The sequence below is a fragment of the Notamacropus eugenii genome, chromosome 2 (assembly GCF_028372415.1).
Source record: "Notamacropus eugenii isolate mMacEug1 chromosome 2, mMacEug1.pri_v2, whole genome shotgun sequence".
NCBI lineage: Eukaryota > Metazoa > Chordata > Mammalia > Diprotodontia > Macropodidae > Notamacropus > Notamacropus eugenii.
In genome coordinates, this window is record NC_092873.1 from 291,660,166 (window position 1) to 291,680,220 (window position 20,055).

The following is a 20,055-nucleotide window of genomic DNA, read 5'->3' on the forward strand; positions in this document are numbered from 1 at the left end:
TTTAATGTGAAAGCCTGAAGCATAACAATTACAAAGTATATCTTCTTCCTCACAAGTGTGAATAAGCACCATTGGGAAATGCTAAGTTTACCAAGCCTCTAAAAAATATAAATACACACGTACACCTGGAAAGTTGTACTCTATTTGTATTAAGAATAGCCACTGAGTTCAAGCCACGTGTCACATTATAATCAACCTGAAATATACCACCAGTTCTTAACATTCTGAAAGGTTAAAAAGAAGCTGCTAAAAAGATATGAAACCTGAGACATTAAAAAAAAGTATTCATTTGTGTTATGTTTTAATCCAAAAAGTGTATTTTAATTTGCTTTTGATGTAAAAGACAAGAGAATCAACTTCATACACTGTACACTTCTAGGAAATGTCAGTGGTTTACTTTAATTTTTAACAAAACCCTAATTTAGGAGCTTCACTCAATCAAAGGAAGAACATTGCCACTTTGTTACTACCATTTATTGGATTAAAATAAAGATTTCACATCAAAAGTTTCTAAAAAATAACCCAAAATTACATCCCAGGAACTATCTGGCTTATTTTAGGTTTGATAAGAAACCTAGAGAATCTATGTATGTTTCTTTTGGAACGAAACCTGCAACTGTCCAGTAAGAATAATGTGGAAAATGCTTGAGTTTTCCTTTGGAAACAAAATATTAGTCTTGGCTTGGAAAAGGAGACAATATACTCCACTTGTGCAACAAAAATACATTCCTCATATCAAACATGTCACCAGCTAGATGACAGGTAATGCTTCCTGAGCTTGACAAATTGATGCAAGTCAGCATCTATCTAACAATGACCAGGTAAAAGATAGCAATTCTGGTGAAATATTGAAATATTACCCAAGAAGGAAGTACTTAGACAATATTAGATAAGCTTACTCCTCCGCCCTAAATTAGTTATGTTACACTGTTATGGGACTCTCCTTTAAAAACTACACAGTACTATCAAATCAAGCTGTAAAAATTAAAACAGAATTTGGATCTCTAAAATAAAATATGTTTAAGTTCTTTCTCCTTCCGTACTTTTCACATGAGTGAACAGCCAAATAACCAGAGATTCAAAAACAAGCACCGTTAAAAGATATTCCATAATTCACAAATAATACAAAGTTATGAGGAAATATATACTTTAGGACATCTATGGAAAGCAACTATGAGTTATTTATTGTCGTAAACAGATGTAATGAATGAAAATCATCAGGAAAGATGTCAGATATGTGCTCTCCAAAGACGTTACAAATATGTTTCACGTATTTAGTAATATATTCTCTCCCTTCTCTTAAGGAGACGGAGGGGAGAAGTTGAGAAGATAAACTTAGGTGAGGGGAGAACTGCTGTAGAATCAAGAGTTATCACCTAAACCCTTAAAAGAAAAAAAAGTAAGCTGGGTTACTCCTGGCTTTCCCAATGACCTGCCTCTGCCTAAGCATTCTAAACTGCTCTTCAAAACCAAGGCAGTACCTGAATTGGGGGGTGTTACAGAGAAGGAAACTGGGACTGGTGGTTTTACAAAGGAAAAGATTCATATCTGTTTTGATCATACGTGCCAAACATCATCAAGGACGTGTATAATGAGAAAAGGAGGTGAATTTATAATGTAAGACAGATACCGAATAATAGGACTGTTTGAGCATTGCACTAATACCCATAAAAATACTAAAAGACCTAGTTGAGGGCCTCAAATACACTGGTTAGATAATCGATAGAAGACTTAGGACAAGGCACTGACAAGAATTACAGATGAGAAGGTATGGATGGATTACAAACTCTACTAGTGAAAGGAATCACCAACATTGCCAATTAAGGATTATTAACAAGTGTCAAATTAGTAGATTTCTAGGAGAATTCTATTCTTCCTAAGGGGTAGTAGGTGGCACAGTAGATAGAGCACTGGGTCTGGAGTGAGGAAGACTCATCCTCATGAGTTCAAATCTGGCCCCAGACACTTATTAGCTGTGGGACCCTGGGCAAGTCACTTAACCCTGTTTGCCTCAGTTTCCTCATCTGGAAAATGACCTGGAGAAGGAAATGGCAAAACACTCAGGCCCTCAAATATTTGTAGACAGATTGTTTAGTTTAGTGCAAAGTTAGGTCTTTGCACATCAAAAGTATATGGAAAAAATTGGGCTTATCATCTTCAGTTTATCAGTCTATCAGTTTAATCAACCTTCTGAAGGGCAAACAATTCCTAAAAAAAAAAAATTACTAACTCCACAGACATACCTCAGAGACGCTGTGTAGCTACTCTCTGCATATCAAACTCAAGGGACCTGCAAAGGCAGTTTTCCCCTTGTTCATCTTTACTTCAAAGCCCTTTTGATTGGTTTGCAAGACTCCATGCAAACATATTTTTAAATAATATCTAGCATTTATGTAACAATTTAAGATTTTCAAAGTACTTTACACATGTTTTCTCCTTATAACAACCCTGGGAGGTAGGAGGTGATTAAAACACAGTAATATGAATGGTGCACCAAAATTTACAAAGCGATTAAGAATAAGCCTGAAATTTCATAATAGGAAAATAAGCTTGATTCAGCATAACGCAGTGGGTAAATTCCAATATGGACTTTTCCACAAGAATAGCATGATAGTTTATCAAGTGCTTTGCTACAATCTAGATAAATTATTTTCCAGAATTCCCTTGATCTACCAGCTTAAAAATTCTATCCAAAAAGGAAATAAGGCTAGCCATAGATAACCTATTCTTGATGAAATCACACTGCCTCTTGTGAGCACTGGTTTCTTTATTAGATGTTCACTAACCATGTCTATGATAATTTGTTCTAGAATTTTGCTCAGAACTGGAGTCAAGCTCACTGGCTTATAATTTGGAACTCTATTTTCTTCCCTTAAAAAAAAAACTGGACATTTGCCTTCTCCAATCCTGCAGTACCTCTTCATCTCTGTACAATTTTTCAAAGATCACTGACAAGAACCTAGTAGCCACATCTGCCAGTTCTTTCATTACCTTAGGACATAATGCATCTGAGCCAGGTGACCTGAACTCATCAAGAGCAGCTATATGTTCTCTAGCTCCTTATTTCTGCTGGGTATCAACCTCCTAATCTGAAATTTTTGTTCTGTCCTTTTCAGTATGAAGATGATTCTTTCTGGTAAAAAAAAAAAAAAAAGAAAAATAAGAATTGGGAAGATTTACCTTCTCTGTGACATCCGGTGTCATTATCCTGCCTCCTTGTAAATAGCAACTCTGACTCTTCTTTGAACCTTTTCTTTGCCCCAGCATAAATTCTGCTATGCTTTGCTATAATACTATTAACACCGTTCTTACAGGAAGATGCCATGCTTTGTATCCATCTTCTACTACTCATCCTTGCTTTCATCTTCTCCATGTGTATTTTTAAAAATTCAAGTTGGCTGGTGAGTTCCATGTGCATCCATATTGACCTCTTTAGACAACTTCCATTCATCCTCATTTGAATTGTTTTTCTTGGTATCTTCAGAATTTTACACTTAAAACCTTCTTATCCCTCTTGGGCTGACTTCTGTTTTAGAATTTTAGTCCATAGGACCCTACCTAATCCTTTCTCTTAGCCCACTAAAATGTGTTCTCCCCAAATCTAAGATACACATTAGACTATGCCCAACATTCCTCTCCTTCTCTATTGCAAATGAGAAGGTAATGGTCCTCCCAAGACCCCCACTTTTCCACGCCACCTAGCAACCAGTTTTTCTTTGTTAGTGTGAATCAGATTCAGTTCATTTCCCCTTTTTGGTTCCTCCATCTTTGGAAGGATAAAATTAACATTAAGTCAAAAAAACTGATTAACTTTTACTCTACTTTTGGCAGGAGAAAACTCTAGCAGATGTCTAAATAATTGAAGTCCACCATCACTAGTATATCCTTCTTCTCTGTTAGACTTGTGATCAGTTTTCCTGACTCATCTGTTTCCTCATTCTAGGTAGGTAATCTATAAATTACTCTGACAATACAGCTTGTTTTTATCTTGTCTCCTGTGTACTTCTGGGTGTCTCTACTACTATTCTTCTCCCTAAATTGTGGCTAGTCTCTACAGTATCTAACTCAATGGATCTACATAGGCAGTTTTTCCCCTTCTTGTTCATCTTTACTTCAAAGTCCTTTTGATTAGATTTTCAAGACACTATTCAAATGCACTTTTAAAATAACAACTAACATTTATATAACACTTTAAGATTTGCAAAGCACTTTACAATTATTTTTTCCTTATAACCACCCTGGAAGGTAGGTGCTGTTATTATCCTTATTTTACAGATAGTGGTTAAGTGATTTGCCCAGGGTCCCACAGCTAGTAAGTATCTGAAATTGGATTTGAATTCAAGTCTTTTCTAAGTCCAGGGTCAACTCTCTACCCATTATGCCACCTACCTGCCTTGGTAAGTCCTTACTGAACATACAGATATACTGTGGGGAGACTGTGGTTTCAGTTCCAGATTAAGAAAATATCACAATAAAGCGAGTCACACATTTTTTGATTTCCCAGTATATACAAAAGTTACATTTATACTATACTATAGCCTATTAAGTATGCAATAGTATTATGTCTAAAAATGTCCATACCTAAACTAAAAAAAATTTTATTGCTAAAAAATGCTAACCATCACCTAAGCCTTCAGCAAGTTGCAATATTTTTGCTGGTGGAGGGACTGTTGAAGGTTAGGGTGGCTATAGCAATTTCTTAAAATAAGTTAACAACAAAGTTTGCTCATGAACTGACTCTTCCTTTCACTTGAACACTTAGAGGTCATTACTGGGTTATTAATCATCCTATTTTTAATATTGTTATGTCTCAAAGAATAGGGAGGCCCAAGAAGAGGAAGAGAGATGGGAATGACCAGTCAGTTGGTGGAGCAGTCAGAACACACACAACATTTATTAAGTTCACCGTCTTATATGGCTGCAGTTTGTGGTTCCCCAAAACAATTACAACAGTAATATCAAAGATAAATGATCACAGATCACCATAACAGATATAATAATAACAAAAAAGTTTGAAATACTGCGAGAATTACCAAATGGTGACACAGAAACACAATATACTCATGCTGTTGGAAAAACAGCACTAACAGACTTGCTTGATACAGGGCTGCCACAAATCTTCAATTTCTATCTGCAAAGTACAATAAAGTGGAGGACAATAAAATGAGGCATTCCTCCATTCCTATCTAGGAATCTGTCAATTTTTAATTTTAAGACATGATCCAAAACTCCAGTTCCTATCCTCATATGCCATCTTCTTAAATAACTATTCACTTTGCAAATGTGTTTCTCTACTTTGAATTCTTTGCCTGGGCAGCAGGAAAACATCACCTGTGGTCTAAGGTATTTAGTTTCTTGCCCAAAACTGTACCATCTCTAGGAATACTTTCTTGGTTCTTTCTGGCAGTATGATTCGTGTCTCTGTGAATCAATGTAAGTGAGTATTTGCTGTCAGGTTTTCCAATCTTGGAGAGATTCTCTGTAAAATCTTGAATAAAAGACCTAGGAAAATACCACACTCCTGTATTACTTTTATCAGTTCAACAAAGAGCTGAAGGAATCGAAAGACATAAAAAAGAACAAAAATCAAATAGTTATAACAGTAGCCTTCAGCAAGGGGTTATCAACTACTACAATTTGTCTTTTCTTCCTCAACCCTTATGGGATGACCTCCAAACTTGGCAGCCTCATTCCATCTTTGGACAGTAGAAAGCTGCTTTCTTAACAGTGAAGAATTCTTATGCCCAAAGGCTATAAAACTGGGCATACACTTTGATTCAGTAATACCACTGTTAGGTCTATATCCCAAAGACATCCATAAAATGGGGAAAGGAATTATTTGTACAAAAATATTCAGAACAATTCTTTTTGTGGTGGCTAAGAAGCATGTGTGTGTGTGTTCATCCTTTGTTGCCAAAGAAGACCATGCCATCAGAGAAATAATGACATGACTTGCACTTGACCTTGTTTTGAGTGAGGGAGGGCTGTGCAGGTCACCAGCCTCACCTCTCCTCCAGAGCCATCTGAATCCAGTGACCAGATATTCATCAGGATGACTGGAGATGACCGAGGATGAAGCAATTGGGGTTAAGTGACTTGCCCAAGGTCACGCAGCTAGTGAGTGTCAAGTGTCTGAGGTGAGGTTTGAACTCAGGTCCTCCTGACTTCTGCACTGGTGCTCTATCCACTGCACCACCTAGCTGCCCCTGGCTAAGAAGTAGAAATCGAAGGGATGCCCGTCAATTGGGGAATGGCTAAACAAGCTGTGGTATATGATTGCAATGGAACATTATTGTGCTATAAGAAAAGACAAGATGGATGATTTCAAAAAAACCTGGAAAGATTCAACTGATGTAAAATGAAGTGAGCAGAACCAGAAGAACACTGTATGATGATTAGTTACAAATGACTTAGCTATTCTCAGCAATACAATGATTTAAGACAATTCCTAAGGACTTATGATGAAAAAATGCTATCCAGATCAAGAGAAAGAGCTGATAGGAAACTGAAAGCACATCAAAGCATACTATTTTTTACTTTCTTTATTTTTCTGTGATGGTTTTTTTTCTCTGTGTTTTCTTTCACAACATGACTAATATGGAAATATGTTTTACATGACTGCACATGTATAACCTATATCAAATTGCTCACTGTTTTAGAAAGGGGGGTGAGGAGGGAAGGAGAGAGAGAATTTGGAACTCAAAATTTTAAAATGTGAATGTTAAAAATTGTTTACATGTAATTGGGAAAAAATAAAATATTATTTTTTAAAGAGAGTGCTGAGTTTTCACTCCTTCAGAAATAACCTCACATCTCTTTCTTGGTTCCAAATATTCAGCGATCTTTGTTTTCTTCTAAATGATATTCTTCAAATCTCCAAGCAGACACAAGTCAAAATTACCCTCTGGCACCGTAGATCCTTCTTTTTTTCTGAAGCACTTTTGTTTTAAGAAATACTTCATTTGCCTTGATAACTTTAAGAATTAAGAGATGTTTATCAAGCCTTTTTATTTTACCTTTTGGGAGAATAATCAGACTGCATTTTGAGCTTAAATAAGTTATTTAATAGAGGCAGAAATACAAACCTTACACACTCTTCCACACGTCACTGAAAGACTCGTTCTCTATACCTACTAAAACCAAGATTCTTAGTCTTGTAGTTTTTGCTAATACCTTCCCTGGAAAACTGCCATCATTAGAATGAATGCTGAATGAGTAGAAACAGAAGGCAGGGGTGAATGTAATTAGGAATCAGGTGTGCCAACTTTCTGGCACCTGGAAGGTCTAGGTTCAGTGTTTCAGACTGGAGTTTAGAGATAACACAAAACTTAAGAAAACGATAAGAGGTGGAAATCCTGAGGTCAGAGATATAGTCCCTCTGGATTCCTTCTGAGAAGGAAGTGGAAACTCAGGAAACTAATATAGTTCAACAAGAACTGGTGCCCCAAGCTGGATCTGTTGCTATGAAACCAGGCATAGATGTTTAAGAAGTTTGGCTAATAAGGGGAGAGAGTAAGATAGGGAAGTCACTGGATATAATAGCAGAACACAAAAAAACCTTTTTTTTTTTCTAAAGGATTAGGAAGACCTAAGCATGTCTGCAGGCAAATAGGAAGCAACCAATAGAAAGGAGATTGAAGATGCATGACAAAAATGAGATGAGTGTTGGAATGAAATTCTGAAAGAAGTATAATAAAATCAAGGACACATAAGATCAAAGATGCAGGTAGAGGGATCAGACTTAAAAGGGAGCAGGGAGACAGAATGAAGCTGAGATAGAATGAAGAATTTATGATGATGCTAACATGTTTTGAGGAAGAGAAGAGGAAATCTGAGAGCTTTCCTGCTGGCTCACTTCAACCATTTCAGAAGAGTAGGAAGCTAAGTAAACTGCTATAAATTTGAAGGTGAGGCTGTGGCTGTGATCCTGAGAGGGGTAAAGGTGCAGCTATTTCAGGAAAACATGTAAAGACATAGTGGCACAGGTTTTTCTGATACTGCTGTTATTTCTCTGCCATCTAAAATAATCATTATCTTTCCCCTCCAACTATTCTTTTTTCCTAATTTTCCTATTCCTGCCCAGAGCACCACAACCCTTCCAGTCACTCAGGTTCAAAACTTCAGTTACCTCAGCTCTTCTCTCTACTTCATTTTATGTATCTAATCAGTTGTCAAATATTGTCAATTCTATGTCCAGAATGTCTCTTGAATTTAACCACTTTTCTCCACTCACATTGCCACCATCCTAATAAAGACCCTTATCACTTCCACCTGTATTGCTGCAGTAGCTTTCTAAATAGTAGTCTCCCTACATCTAGTCTCTCTCTCCAATCCATTCTTCATGCAGCAGCCAAACTGATAGTCCTAAAGCACAACTGACCATGTCACTTCTTGACTCAGTGAGCTCCAGTGACTTCTTTATAGCCATAGGATAAAATATAAACTCCTTCATTTGACTTTTAAAGCCTTTCAAAATCCAGTCAGACTGGCCTATTTTTAATTCTCCACATACAACAGTCCATCTCCCATCTCAATGTCCCTGTGTTGACTGTCCCTCTCTGGAACACACTGCTTCCTTACCTCTGCCTCTAAAAATCCCAAGTTTCATTCAAAATTCAGCTAAAGCACCACCTTCAATAGGATAAATATCCAGGTTCCCTCAATTACCATTTTCTTCTTCTAGAAATTACTTTGTATATAATTTGCATTGTAGTAGCTCGCTGGTCTCCCCCTATCCAAGTCCAATCCACCTTCCTTCATTCAATCACTTAAAAGAGATTTTTTAAAACCCAGGTCTGATCATGTTACCTGCCTACATACTCAATAAACTCCAGTGGCTCCCTATTACCTCCAACAGCAAATACAAAATGTTCTGCTTGGCATTCAAAGCCCTTTATAACCTAGCTCCTTCCTACCTCTCCAGTCTTCTTACACCTTACTCTCCAACACGTACTCTTCAACCCAGTGACATTGGCTTCCTGGCTGTTTCAATAAGACACTCTATCTTTCTGTTCCAGGAATTTTCTCTGGCTGTCTCTCATGCCTAGAATGTTCTCTCTCCCTCACTCTAACTAGTGACCTCCTTTTAAGTCCCAACTAAAATCCCACCTTCTTCAATCCCTCTTAATTCTAGTGTTTTCCCTCTGTTAATTATTTCCTGTTTATCCCATATATAGCTTGCTTTGCATATTTTTATTTGCATGTTGTCTCCTTAGATTATAAGCTCCTTGAGGACAAAGATTATCTTTTGCCTCTTTAGTTTTAGTGCTTAACACACTAAATGTTCAATGTTTACTAATTAATTGATCAGAAATCCTAAGTTTTTCAAAGCTGTTTGTCTTTATAATATTGTTGTTATTATGTAAAGTGCTCTTCTGGTTCTGCTCACTTCATTTGGCATCAGTTCATAAGTCTTCCCAGATTTCTCTGCACCATGTCTAACACCATAACAGTATTACATCATATTTACATATTTAGCCACTCTTCAATTGGTAGGCATCTCCTCAGTTTCCAGTTCTTTGCCACTACAAAAAGAAAGAACTGCTATAAATATTTTTGTGCATTTGGGTCCTTTTCCTTTCCTTGATCTCTTTCCTGATCTTAATTGCTCGATCAAAGGTATATGATGTATCCCCTTAAAAGGATTTGTTCTGTGAAGTTAGGATTCAGTCAAAGGATCACACTTGAGGACCTAGAGGGCCATGTGTATACACTCCTGGTATACACAATTCAACAATTTTGGAGGCATAATTCCAAACTGCTTACCACTAGTGTACTAATGTACCTATTTCCACAAACAACTCTTCCAGCATTTGTCATTTTCCATTTTTTGTCAATTTTGCCAATGTGATAGGTATGAGGTAAAACTTGAGAATTGTTTCAATTTGTGTCTCTCTAATTATTAGTGATATGGAGCATTTTTTTATATAGTTATTGATAGCTTGGATTTCTTTCCTCAGAGACTATCTATTCATATCCTTTAACCATTTATCAATTAGCTAGTGGCTCTTATTTCTTCTGAAACATTTTAACAAATGAGACCTTTATCAGAAAAACTTGCTGGAAAGCTTTTTCTCCTTTGCCTGCTTCTCTTCCAATATTAACTACATTGATTTTGTATGTGCAAAACCCTTTTCATTTTATGTAATTAAAATTTACCTTTTACAATCCTTCTCTATCTCATGAACTCTTCCTTCATCCATAGATCTGACCAGAGGTAATTTCTTCCTTGCTTCTCTAATTGATTTATGATGTTACCCTTTAAACCTAAGTCATGTACCCATTTGAAGCTTATATGGTGTGAGTTGTTAAACTATACCTAGTTTCCTCCAGATTGTTTTCCAGTTTTCCCAAGAGTTTTTGTCAAATAATGGGTTGCCTCACCCCAATAGATGGGATTTATCCTTGGATTTATCAAACACTAATCTGTGGTGCTCTTTTTTATTATTATTTTCATTTTTTCCAATTTAATTATTTATTTTTAGTTTTCAACATTCATTTCCACAAGATTTTGAGGTTCAAATTTTCTCCCCATCTCTCCCCTCCCCCACCTCAAAACACCATGCATTCTGATTACTCCTTCCCCCAATCTACCCTCCCTTCTATCACACCCCTCCCCCTTCCCTTATCCCCATCTTCTCTCTTTTCTTGTAGGGCAAGATAGATTTCTATACCCCATTACCTGTAATTTTTATTTCCCAGTTATATGCAAAAACAATTCTCAACATTCGTTCCTAAATATTTGAGTTCTAACTTATCTCCCTTCTTCCCTCCCCACCCATCCCCACTGAGAAGGCAAGCAATTCAATATAGGCTATATATGCATAGTTTTGCTAAAGACTTCTATAATAGTCATGTTGTGAAAGTCTAACTATATTTCCCTCCCTCCTACCCTACCCCTCATTTATTCTATTCTCTCTTATACTCTTATCCCTCCTCAAGTGTTTACTTCTAATTACCCTCCTCCTCTCATTTGCCCTCCCTTATATCATCCCTTTCACACCCCACTTATCCCCTTCTCCCCTACTTTCCTGTAGTGTAAGATAGATTTTCATACCAAACTGAGTGTGCATGTTATTCCCTCCTTAAGCCAAATGTGATGGGAGTAAGCTTCACTTTTTCCCTCTCACCTCCCCCTTTTCCCCTCCATTGAAAAAGCTTTTTCTTGCCTTTTTTATGAGATACTTTGCCCCACTCCATTTCTCCTTTTCTCCTCCCAATATATTCCTCTCTCACCCCTTAATTTTATTTTTTTACATATCATTCCTTCCTATTCAACTCACCCTGTGCCCTGTCTATATGTGTGCATGTGTGTGTGTGTGTGTGTGTGTGTGTGTGTGTGTGTGTGTGTAATGCCTCCAACTACCCAAATACTGAGAAAAGTTTCAAGAGTTACAAATATTGTCTTTCCATGTAGGAAAGGAAACAGTTCAGCTTTAGTAAATCCCTTATGATTTCTCTTTCCTGTTTACCTTTTGATGCTTCTTTGGATTCTTATGTTTGAACGTCAAGTTTTCAGCCCTGGTCTTTTTATCAAGAATGCTTGAAAGTTCTCGTTTCATTGAATGACCATTTTTCCCTTGAAGTACTATACTTAGTTTTGCTGGGAAGGTGATTCTTGGCTTTAATCCTAGTTCCTTTGACTTCTGGAATATCATATTCCAAGCCCTTAATGTAGAAGCTGCCTGATCCTGTGTTATCCTGATTGTATTTCCACAATACTCTAATTATTTCTTTCTGGCTGCTTGCAATATTTTCTCCATGACCTGGGAACTCTGGAATTTGGTTATAATATTCCTAGGAGCTTTTTTTTTTGTATTTCTTTCAGGAAGTGATCAGTGAATTCTTTCAATATTTATTTTACCCTCTGCTTCCAGAATATCAGAGCAGTTTTCCTTGATAATTTCATGAAAGATGACATCTAGGCTCTTTTTTTTGATCATGGCTTTCAGGTAGTCCCATAATTTTAAAATTGTCTCTCCTGGATCTATTTTCCAGGTCAGTTATTTTTCCAGTGAGATATTTCACATTGTCTTGTATTTTTTCATTCTTTTGGTTTTGTTTTATAATGTCTTGATTTCTCATAAAGTCATTAGCTTCCATCTGCCCCATTCTAATTTTTAAAGAACTATTCCCTCAATGAGCTTTTGAAACTCCTTTTCCATTTGACTAATTCTGCTCTTTAAAGCATTCTTCTCCTCATTGGCTTTTTGGGCCTCTTTTGCCATTTGAGTTAGTCTATTTTAAAGGTGTAAATTTCTTCAGCATTTTTTTGGGGTCTCCTTTGGCAAACTGCTGATTTGTTTTTCAAGGTTTTTTTTTATTTCATTGCTCTCATTTCTCTTCCCAATTTTTCCACCACCTCTCTTACTTGATTTTCTAAATCCTTTTTGAGCTCTTCCATGGCCTGAGAACATTACATATTTATTTTGGAGATTTTGGATGTAGAAGCCTTGACTTTTAGGTCTTCCTCTGATGGTATGCATTGTTCCTCCTCATCCAAAAGGATGGAAGAAAATATCTGTTCACCAAACAAGTAACCTTCTATTGTCTTATTATTTTTCCCTTTTGGGGGCATTTTCCCAGCCTGTTACTTGACTTCTGAGTTCTTTGTCAAGAGAAGGGTATACTCTGGGGACCTGTAAGTTCTCAGTTACTCCAAGGTGGCACAATCAAGGCAGGAGTTTATTCCTCTCCTGGCCTTCACTCTGGTCTGTGAGCAGGATTCCCTCTGCAGAGCCTCCACCACACCAACCAGCTCTCCTTCTCACCCCAGGGACACCATTCAGGGCTGAGATCCATATCAGCTGCTCAATCCCCCCAGAGTCTTTAGGTCAGGGCTCCAACAATGGAAGCTGCTGCTGCCTGGGGCCAGGGTTAGACCACTGTGTTTCCTTCTCACATGGGTGAAGGAGTTTTCTCATTGACCTCTGAAGCTGTCTTTGGCATTTGTGTGTTAAGGAATCTAGGACCCCCAGCTGCTGCTGGTGGCACCTTGAAGCCTGCTCCAGTCCTGTCCTTGCCGCAGCATGGCCAAGGCTGGGCTGTGTTCCATTCTGCCCAGTGTAATAGACTTTTTCTGTCGGCCTTCCAGGCTGTCTTAGGCTCAAAATCTCTTTCATTCTGTCGCTTTGTGGCTTCTGCTGCTCTAGAATTTGTTTAGTCATTTTTTACCAGTATTTTATGGGTTGTGGGAGGAGAACTTCTAGAGATGCGTTCTTCTACTCTGCCATCTTGACATCACCCACCTGTTGTGCTCTTTTGCTTCTATATGTTGTGTACTTAATCTGTTCTACTGATCAACCTATTTCTTGACCTGTATCACACAGTTCTGACAATTACTTTTTTGTAACAGAGTTAGAGATCTAGTATTGCTAGGCACCCCTACACATTTTTTTTCATTAATTCCCTTGATATTCTTGACCTTTCATTCTTCCAAAAGAATTTTATTATTTTTTTCTAGATCTATAAAGTGATCCTTTGATAGTTTTGCATGGTACTGGGTAAGTAAATTCATTTAAAGAGTGTTGTTATTTTTATCATATTGGGCTACCCATTAGCAACTGATATTTCTCCAATTATCTATATTTGTCTTTGGTGCAGTGTTTCATAATCATGTTCATATAGTTTCCATGTGTTTTATAAGAGGAACTCTCAACTGTCTGCAATTATTCTAAATGGAACTTCTCTTTCTACTTCTTCCTGGTGGATTTTGTTGGTAATATACAGAAATGCTGATGATCTCTGTAGACTTACTTTATCTTACACAACTCTGCTGAAGTTAATTATTTCAACTAATTTTTTAGTTAATGCTAAGGTTCTCTAAGTAAACTATCACATCACCTGCAAAAAGAGAGCATTTTGTTTCCTCTTAGCCTCTGATTATTTCCTCAATTTCTTTTTCTTGTCATTGTTATACCTAGAATTTCTAAAACTATATCAAATAGTAGTGGTAATAATGGGCATCCTTGCTTTATATGTAATTTTACTGAAAATGCTTCTAGTTTAACCCTACTACAGATAATCCTGGCTCTTGGTTTTAGATAGACACCATTTACATTAAGGAAAGATTAATTTTTTTCTATACTTTCCAATGTTTTTAACAGGATTAGGTATTTTATCTTCTCAAAAGTTTTTTCTGCATCTATTAAATATATGTTCTTATATGATTCTTATTGTACTTGCTATTAAGAGAGTCAACTGTGTTTAGAGTTTTCCTAATATTGAACCAGTTCTGAATTCCTAGTATAAATCCAACTTAGTCATAGTGTAATATCTTCGTGAATGCTTGTTGAATGTGGAATGAATGTTGAATCTATCGTTATACCACACTGCCAGAAGCTATATACATTTAAAGCATTTCCTCTACCTTGTGTTTCTATTTACAGTTTTCACTAACTATATACACTGATTATTTCAGGTTCATATACATTCAGTCCAGCATAAGTGTTTTATGGTAAACATCATTTCAATGAAGACACACTGTCTATATCTTTAGACTGTATGGTTTTGCTTGTTTTCTGGAGAGCTTTATTTAAGGGCAGCTAGACTGGCACAATGGAGAGAGCACTACGCCCAGAGTCAGAAAGTCCTGATTCAAATCCATCCTCACACATTTACCAGCTGTGTGACCCTGGACAAATCACATAACTTCTGTTTGCCTCAGTTTTCTTGACTGTAAAATGGTGATAATAATAACACCTACCTCCAAGTGTTCTGAGAATCAAATACCTATAAAGCACTTACCTCAATACCACATAGTAGATGCTACATAAGTGTAGATGCTATTTAAATCCTAACTATTATTATTTTTTAAAGTACATGTTTTTTAATATCTTCAGTGAGAACTATTGATCTTTCTAGCACTTTGCATCCCTAATTTACTTACTAGGCAAAGTACAGACCAACTCTCTATCCCTATTTTCCTCCCTCTTACCCTATTACACATTTTTTAGATAAGCATTTTCTATTCTAAACTACTGTGCAGTCTATGTATGATTAAGTCATCAATATCGTCCATCTGAGGGTTGACTTCCTTTGGATAATAAAAGAAACAACTTCACAAAGTTTATTAAGTAGTATAGTGTGTTATTTCTCAGGGAAACCAACAGGAATGTCAAATAAATTCCCAATTTCTATGAAAGTTTCAACTCAATGTGAGCTTCTTATACAAAAATATTTAACTCTTAGCTACATATGTACACCATAATCAATAACTGTGAAGAGAGAGCTAAAGAAACCTTTAAATAACTTCCATAACCACCACTACCCTTAATATTATAAGGGACAAAAGAAAAGGGTACCTGTATCTGAAGGACGCAGAGAATCAGTATCACAAGTGAAAAAAGTCTGATGGTCCTGAGCTGACAGGTTCATATCGTAGTACGTAAGTGGTTCCTTACCAGTCACCCATGTATATCTTTATAAAACAGAAGGAAATAATCAAATTGAATATAACAAACAACCTGCCAACTTCAACAGACATTATTTTAAATGCTAAAATGTGCCAGAGTCAATTTTACTTTTGGAAAGCATTACAATTTTGTATTTATTATTTACTAAAGTAATTTATTGATTTATTAAAAAAAGAAAAATTAAATTAGAAACAGTAGGGTAGAATGGGAAAAATGCTGGATATGATATCAGAAGTCCCAAATTTGAATACCAGCTCTGATACTCACTATGTAAAGTTGTATAAGTTGTCTGAGCATACACTTAAAATGAGGATAATAATGTCTATACTACCTATGTCACAAGGCTATTCTAAGGAAAGTATTTTTGTAAATTTTAAAGTGCTACAGAACTCTGAATGATTATATTATCATAGTGCCTATCACATTGTAGGCTCTTAATAAATGTGTATTTATTACTGACACCAATCACAAGTAGTTTAGGTCCTTCTTCCCTTATCAAAGCTCCAAAGAAAACAAAAAACACCTCAAGAAAAATTCCCCAAGTTACCAAGAGATTCATGAAAGTGTGGCTATCATTGCCTAAGAAAATATTTCAGTTTGCCTCCAAGTGAACCGTGGCACTTCTCAGTCTTGAAATGGTAAACTAAAATACAATATTGACCACAATTGAAGAGTAATAGCCACATAGCAAACTAAAAATATATATTTTCTATGTAATATAAAAATGCCAAATATTATTAAGAAAGAGACAAAGCAGTATAGTTAAATGTAAACACACATACATACACACACACACACACACACACACACACACACACACACACCAAAAAACCAGGAAAATCATACTAAACTATGACCAAGTGGAGTTCTATAATAACGAATTTATTTTAAAAATGAAATACTTGAGTAAACCCCCCCCATTATGAAGTTTAGAGTTTTACTGGGAAATATGCTGACACATAAAATGTTCTTTTATTCTGATTACTTCTGAACACTTTCAGTAAATACTGAGAGTCAAAATATCAATTTCCTAAATTTTATATCAAGAGAATATTTGTTTTGAAGGAACGCTTATTATTATTGAAGGAAAAATGCTTATTGGATTTGAATAGAATATAAGTACCTCAAGGGTAAAATTTTGTCTCTGTACCCTCAGTGACTAACACAGGACTTTGTACATAGCAGGCACTTAATAAATGTCAACTGAACTAAAGGAAATAGTAATAATAACGCTTCTACAAGTTAAGCCTTAGGCAAATCACACTGCCTCAGTCTACTCTGGTTTTTCCCAACCACTGCTAACCTATTCCACATAAGAGTGGTAGTTTTAATATTCACAAAATATGTGGTGTTTCTGTAGCATTTTACATCAGGAACTAGGCATCATCATTACTAATTTGTTTAAATTAAATTAAATTACCTTCTATATTCAGCTCCTCTGAAAAGATTTAAAGGGTTTCGCCATACCTTGCATTCTAGAAAAGTAACATGAAAACATATTTAAAATCCTGAAAGAAAAACTACATATGACAATTAAAGAAATAATACCTAGACATGAAGAAGACCATTAATTCATTCATTCACCATATATTTACTAAGTACTTTCTACTATGCTAGGTGCTATGCTAGGGAAAACAAAGATGATTAAAAATTGGTCCCTATTTCTAACGATCTTATACTCTCAAAGAAGAGATGAGACAAGGAAACCTAGACCATAAAGGAGCAGGTAAAATATTCAAGAATTTCAGTGGAGGACAGCTAACTTCCTGTTACAAAAAAACAGGAAAAAGTCCAAAGGAGGGAATATTATTTCAGTTAAGCCTAGAAGGCTGAATAAGAACTTAAAGGGGTAGATATTTATGAACAAAAGCAAAAAGAGGAAAATGGAGGGTATGTGCTGGAATAATCCAGTCTGGCTACAGACAAAGAATAATAACCAACAAGAAGTCAGGTTGGAAAAGCAGTCTGGCTCTGGAAGAGCCTTGAATAGCAGGCTAAGAAATTCATCAGCCTGCAAATTTTCAAACCACCTGTAAAACTTACTAGTGCTAGAATCAGATTAAATGGGAATTAAAAGGGGAATGTTTAACAAAAAAAATAAAAATATAATACAACACAGATATGTTAGTCTGTGGGTTTCTAAGTCTATACAGGAATCCCTTTCTATTTGATTTTTATTCCAAAGGTTTAGACATTATTCAGTAGGCAACAAAAACCATTTAAAGTTTTCAAATTATGGAACAACATTAAGTATGTTACTTTAGGAAGATTACTATAGTAAATATCAGCTAGGACATGGCATAGAAAAGGGTTTCCTAAAAGAAATGAATTGAGAGTTTAAAAATTAGCTTAACATGTTTTTTATAAATGGAATGAAAGTGCTTGAAGAAAAAACTAGAAAAGAAATGAGAACTATGGAAGAAAGAAAAGGAAGGGATTAACAGCTTGGCACAAAAAGTACAAAACCTTGCCCAAGCAAGAAACTCCCTGAAAATTAGAATGGATTAAATAAAGCCAATGACTCCATGAGCCAAGAGGAAATATTAAAACAAAGTCAAAAGGCTGAAAATGGGAAAAAAATTAAGATATCTCATTTAAATTAAATTAAATTAAAAATTAAGATATCAAAAATAACTGACCTGGAAAATAGGTCCAGGAGAAAAAATTAAAGAATCATTAGACTTTGAGTTTTATAATCAAAAAGAGAACCTAAACATCATCTTTCAAGAAATTATGAAAGAAAATTGTCCATATATCTTAGAACCAGAGGGCAAAGTGAAAACAGAAAGAATCCACCAATCACTTCCTGAAGAAAAAAAAAGAAACCCTAAAAAGAAAACTCTCAGGTACATCATGACTAAAATTCAGAGATTCTAGGTAAAAGAAAAAAGAATTCTGCAAGCAATCAGAAAGCAAGAGTTCAAGTACAGAGGAGCCAAAATCAAGATCACACACAATTTGTCAACCACTGTAAAGAAGCAGAGACCTTAGAATACAGTATTCCAGAAGGCAAAGGATATGAGCTTACAGCCAAGAATAACTAACCCATCAAAACTAAGTATAATGCGACAGGGGGAAAAATGAGTTGTTAATGAAATAGAGGACTTTCAAGCATTCCTGATTAAAATTCTCCTGCAGAGAAACTCTGAAGTACAAACAAAGAATTGAAAAGAAACATGAAAAAGTCAACATGAATGAACAATGACACAGGACTAAACAAGGATAAACTGCTAACATTTAAACATGGGGAGATGATACATGTGTCCCTTTAGGAATTCAATTAGACAAGGTCTGGGAATGGTTCTGTTATGTCTTGATGATCCAAAGAACGAAAAGAGAAGAAGAGGGCTATACTGGGGGGAGGGAGAGAAAATTATCTTACATAATCAGAATATACAAGTTCTTGTTTGTCCTTCATTTTCAAAAAGAACCAATGATACCACAGGTAATGTCTTGATGCATGAATCAAACGGATCGAGTGAGGCAAGGTTGCACAAAATCGTCAGCCTCACTTTCTTTTCAAAGTCCAGTGGTAAGACAAAAGTCAAGGTGACTGGTAATGGCCAGGGATGCAGTGGATGACCTTGGCATCTTCAATGCCTGACCAGGCTCTAAGCTTTCCATAGTGCCTGCTTCAGCCACCTTCGTGGCCACCGGGACAAAATGTTCTCATCCATCCATTCCACAGGAAGGAAGACACCCCCCTAACTCACCAACAGGGTTGAGGCCCATAGGTTACTCCTCCACCTGATTTAGCCTGTCGGCTGAGAAAGTTTAATGGGCTGTGTTAGCTACAGATAAGTATGAGCTACATGCTACAGCTTCTTGGAGCCACAGGTGAGAGCTGCGTGCCAGGTAGACACCAAAGGTAGATGAGCAGCCTCACACCAGAGGTGCTAGCCTTCCTGGAATACCACATAACCCCAAGTATATATCTATATAAAAAATGTAAAGAGGATATAAATAGAAGTAGACACTTGAACTTCACTTTCATCTGAACTGGTCAAAAGGAAAAAGAATACACACACATATACACACACAAAAAGAGAGCTAGGTACACAAATATCTTTCATTCAAAGGTGAAATCAAAGAGAAAGGGAAAAGGGGGCCCTGGAGTCAGGAGGAACTGACTTCAAATCTGGCCTCAGACACTTGACGCTAGCTGTGTGACCCTGGGCAAGTAACTTAATCCCAATTGGCTCACCTCTCCCCCAAAACAGTCAATAAAACAAGATAATGTTTTACCTTCTCAACATAGCCAATATTTGTAGACAGACTAAGGGAAGGATTTGTCCTAAGCAAAACAAATTCTAAAGATGTACAAAAATGTATGATAGCTCTTTTTGAGGTGGCAGGGAATGAGAACCTGAGAGTATCCTTGTCCACTAGAAAATGAACAAGTTATGGTACATAAATGTGATGGAATACTACTGTACTAAACTCTAATCACTGACTTTATTAATGATCAACCAGGATTCCATAGGACTAATGATGAAATATGCTATCCACCTCTTGAATGAGAGTGTAGAATGAGGGCAGAATGAGACAAATATTTTTTAGGACGTGACCAATGTTTTGATTGACCATGCATGCGTTCACAATGGGTTTTGTTTATATGTGTTTGCAAAAGGGGGAAGGGGGA

The 20,055-nt window shown here is 36.3% G+C and overlaps 1 protein-coding gene across 6 annotated transcripts in view; it reads right to left on the reverse strand.

The window, feature by feature from the left end:
• ST7L (suppression of tumorigenicity 7 like) overlaps window positions 1-20,055 on the reverse strand; it is an 87,222-nt gene that overhangs the window by 58,656 nt on the left and 8,511 nt on the right. For all 6 annotated transcript variants that reach the window (XR_011974801.1, XM_072644359.1, XM_072644356.1 and 3 more), the window contains exons 4-5: window positions 16,834-16,888; window positions 15,303-15,418 (exon numbers count right to left, since the gene is read on the reverse strand). Coding sequence is in view for 5 of the 6 variants with exons in the window: in XM_072644359.1 (XP_072500460.1) it covers window positions 15,303-15,418; window positions 16,834-16,888 (171 nt within the window). In the remaining variant the exon portion in view is untranslated. The remainder of the gene's footprint in view (window positions 1-15,302; window positions 15,419-16,833; window positions 16,889-20,055) is intronic.